Here is a 3660-nt window from a genome sequence, read left to right on the forward strand (position 1 = left end):
TGCATGGGTCTTTGCAGAATTGGAGCCTAAACTTGTTTCTGTTTCTGAATTCCAAGTTGGATTTTGATGCAACAGTTATTTTATATATTAAAATATCAGGTTTCTGCCCACACACATAATGCATGATGTATAACAGACCTTGCAAGGCAGCCACTGGAAAAGACCACTTAATCTGCGATTTATACAGAAGGAAGAGTTACTATTCCTTGTTTTTCAGCTAGAATTTATACGTGACCAAACTGTGAAGGTGTTGCTGCTCAGAAGCTCCATGATGTACATCTGGTTTCATGTGCTGTCATTTCGCCCACAACCTAAAATCATAAGCTGAAACTCCACAGAGACTAATGAAAATTATTCCCCTTTGAATTGCTTTATTAAAACGCAACCTCAAGAAATACTGGCAAGTCAGGAAAGAGACTTTAATCCAATACTTGTTATCCTCTTCCACAGATTTTAAATCACTCTCTTTGCTCCCTACTTTGAGCAAATACACCCTTATTGTTTCCTTAGTCCTGCTATGACCTTCTGGGAATGTTTTCATCATGTAAAGCAACCTGCAGTTCCCTACTTTATAAATCTCATTCATTCCAAGTGTTAACACTAGCTAATTCTCTGCTTTAGAAAGGAAATCATGTTTGTTTTTTTGAAGAGTCTGCTGGGAAGAGGAATATTTGCATTTAAAATATTTTTTTCCATTTCATAAATTGTCTTTTCTTCCCAGTGGACAACAGAAGACTGTTTATATAAGTGAAGAGGGAAGCTTGCTTTCCCATTACTTCCACAAAAGTAAGATTAACAGCGATAACTATGCTAATTATGGCACTAACTGCACTTGGACTGCACCTTACTGGCTGGAGAGGTAATGCATTTGGGTAATAATTAACTCCTTTTTCCCTCAATTACCTTTTATTAGGCGAGCAGAAGGTGTCAAAGTAAAACAGCTGCATATCTTCCAAGAAAAGCTCGTGTTTTCCGAAGCGGAGGTGCTTTATTAAGAGAACTAGGCAGGACAAACATTAACATGGCAAGCTCGGCTGTTCAGTTACTTGGCTTCTCTCTAAGCCTGCTTGGCCTAATTGGGACATTAATTGCTACTATTCTGCCACACTGGTGGCGAACAGCACATGTAGGCACCAATATTATAACAGCTGTGGCCTATATGAAAGGGCTTTGGATGGAATGCGTCTGGCACAGCACCGGCATCTACCAGTGCCAGGTCCACCGCTCCCAGCTGGCGCTGCCCCCTGACCTCCAAGCCGCCCGTGCCATGATGGTAATTTCCTGCGTCCTTTCTGCACTGGCATGCGTGATTGCTGTCATCGGTATGAAGTGCACACAGTGTGCCAAGGGGACTTCCGCCAAAGCCGCCATCGCAGTCTCCGGGGGGATCGTTTTCATTCTGGCTGGTCTCGTTTGCCTGGTACCTGTTTCTTGGACCACTAACAACGTTGTTACAGAGTTCTACAACCCCATGCTTCCCAGTGGGATGAAGTATGAGATAGGTCAAGCTCTGTACCTTGGCTTCGTCTCTGCATCTTTGACTATCCTCGGTGGTGCACTGCTGTGCACGTCGAGCCAGTGTGGTGGGAACGAGACACCTTACCAGACACAGCGCAGCAGCGTAAGAAGGACTGCTCCCTCCTATAGACCACCAACTGTCTACAAGGGAAACCATGCTTCTTCCCTAACATCTGCTTCCCATAGCGGCTACAGATTAAATGACTATGTGTGAGTTCCCTAAGATTTGCCTGCGGGACACAGCTGCTTTATAATTTCTGTGCATGGCATTAAACAAAGCTAAGATGACTTCTAATTTATAAGGGTTACGATACAAAGTTTACCATTGTTCTTTTCATCCGTTCCTTTCTTTCCCGAGAAAGAAAGAATGCAAACACAAAACTGCTTGCTGCAAAAACAGGAAAATAAATACAAAGGAGGTTGTGATATTCCAGAGACAGCACATACCTGCCTACTTTCAGTCAGAGTTTTGCAGGCAGGCAGTTCAAGGGCACTTTTGCTAACAGTAATGGTTTGGTTTGTAATTTCTGCTCTGCAACAAGCACTAAAGTGGAACTAGCCACAACTTGCTGTTTGAACAGTGTTCCAACAAAGGACGGCGTTTTGCCTAAAACAGAGAACTTTATGGTGAGATACAGCGATTTTCAGCAGTCCTGCTAAGCCAGCTAAGTTTCTCATTTCCGTAATGCATGAATGTTTCATTATGACAAGGTATTAGTTTTGCTTTGACTTAAGTTTTTGTTTGGTTTTTTAATAGTCCCTTGAAATAAGAATTTCAATAGCATTATGACAGATGTCTTTGACAGTATGTTATAACCAATATTTTAAATTATACTACAATGTTTTGACCTTATCAAAATAAAATTCTAGCATATTTTTGAAACAAAAAAGATGTATCATAATGAAAACAAACCATCTCAGAGGTTCAGAATTGGGTTTTTAAAAATGTCAATAATAGAAAAAAACTAGACACTTGATGTTAAACTTTTATTTTAAAAAAAATTTTAAACTATCAGAATTTGTCACAGAATGGACATTTAGCTCTTTAGCAAATTTAGCATTCCGAACAACCTATGCATTATATAGATCACAAAAAACATTTCTAGAATCCTATCCCCAAATGCCATGTAATGAAATGTACTCATTTCTTAGGCTCAGTCCTGGCATTTTTTGCTGGGGGTCCTGACTGAAGGTGCATTAGGGCTAGTAAGTACATTTCCATCTACTCTAGTGGCACTTGGGGAACTTCCATTCGGCCAGGCACAAGTCAGCCTCCATGCCAGCAAAGGTTATGCTCATGGGCCATAACCATTGCCTGTCAGGAGGAATATAAAATCAAAACATTTACTTCTAAAATCCTTGCAAAATGCAATCATTCCACAGTGTGTTCAAACAGTTTAAACAAACTAATGAACAAAGAACCTCAGCCCTCTCCATTTCATGTTACAGTGAAGTCTAGTGCAACATATAATACAGTATAAAACCATCACAAAAAAATAAAAGCACTAGATTCCTGCTAACCCCAGAAAGCTATAGGTCTCTATAGGACCAATACATTGATATTTAATAGGGTTTAGTAAAAAAATACTTCAAAAAACTCTGAGGAAATTACACTTGGTATACTTCATTTGGCAAAAAGCCTGTTTGCAATTATGTTATCACCTGGTAACACCTCCAGAGCTGGGATCCTTTCAACATTTCCCCTGGTTTCACAGTGAATCTTCCTTTCTGTGCCTGATCACCTAGTCATTTTTTTTTTTTTAATGTTGATTCGAATTGCAACACAGCATTGATGCAAGTTATTATCATCACTATTAAGAAACAAAACGGCAATTCTAAGCAATTTGCTGAGACCAACAATAACAAAAAGGATCTGGGACCAGGCTTTGGTGATTGATCAGTAACAACTGACTATAAACTCATGTTTTATTAACTGTAGCTATTACATACGATGTGAAAAAAAAAATTGTACAGAAACTTCACTGACTGCAAACATCTTACTAACAGACTCTGAGGTGCAAGGAATGGAGAGAAACTGCTTTGACAATGGCTTCTTAGAGAAGATGGAGTCAAACTGGTCATAGTCCATTACAGATTTTCTGGGATGCCTTTTTAGGACAAAAAGTAGCTTAATGAAGGTGG

At 39.7% G+C, this 3660-nt stretch overlaps 1 protein-coding gene across 1 annotated transcript; it reads left to right on the plus strand.

Moving 5' to 3' along the window:
* The first annotated feature begins 931 nt into the window (after nucleotides 1-931).
* On the plus strand, nucleotides 932-1772 carry CLDN14 (claudin 14). The gene has a single exon (XM_026851736.1). It carries the CDS (start codon nucleotides 1022-1024, stop codon nucleotides 1730-1732), a length of 711 nt encoding a protein of 236 aa, XP_026707537.1. The 5' UTR covers nucleotides 932-1021; the 3' UTR covers nucleotides 1733-1772.
* Nucleotides 1773-3660: the final 1888 nt, after the last annotated feature.

Source organism: Athene cunicularia (genome assembly GCF_003259725.1).
Source record: "Athene cunicularia isolate RWA chromosome 1 unlocalized genomic scaffold, athCun1 chr1_part1, whole genome shotgun sequence".
Lineage (NCBI taxonomy): Eukaryota > Metazoa > Chordata > Aves > Strigiformes > Strigidae > Athene > Athene cunicularia.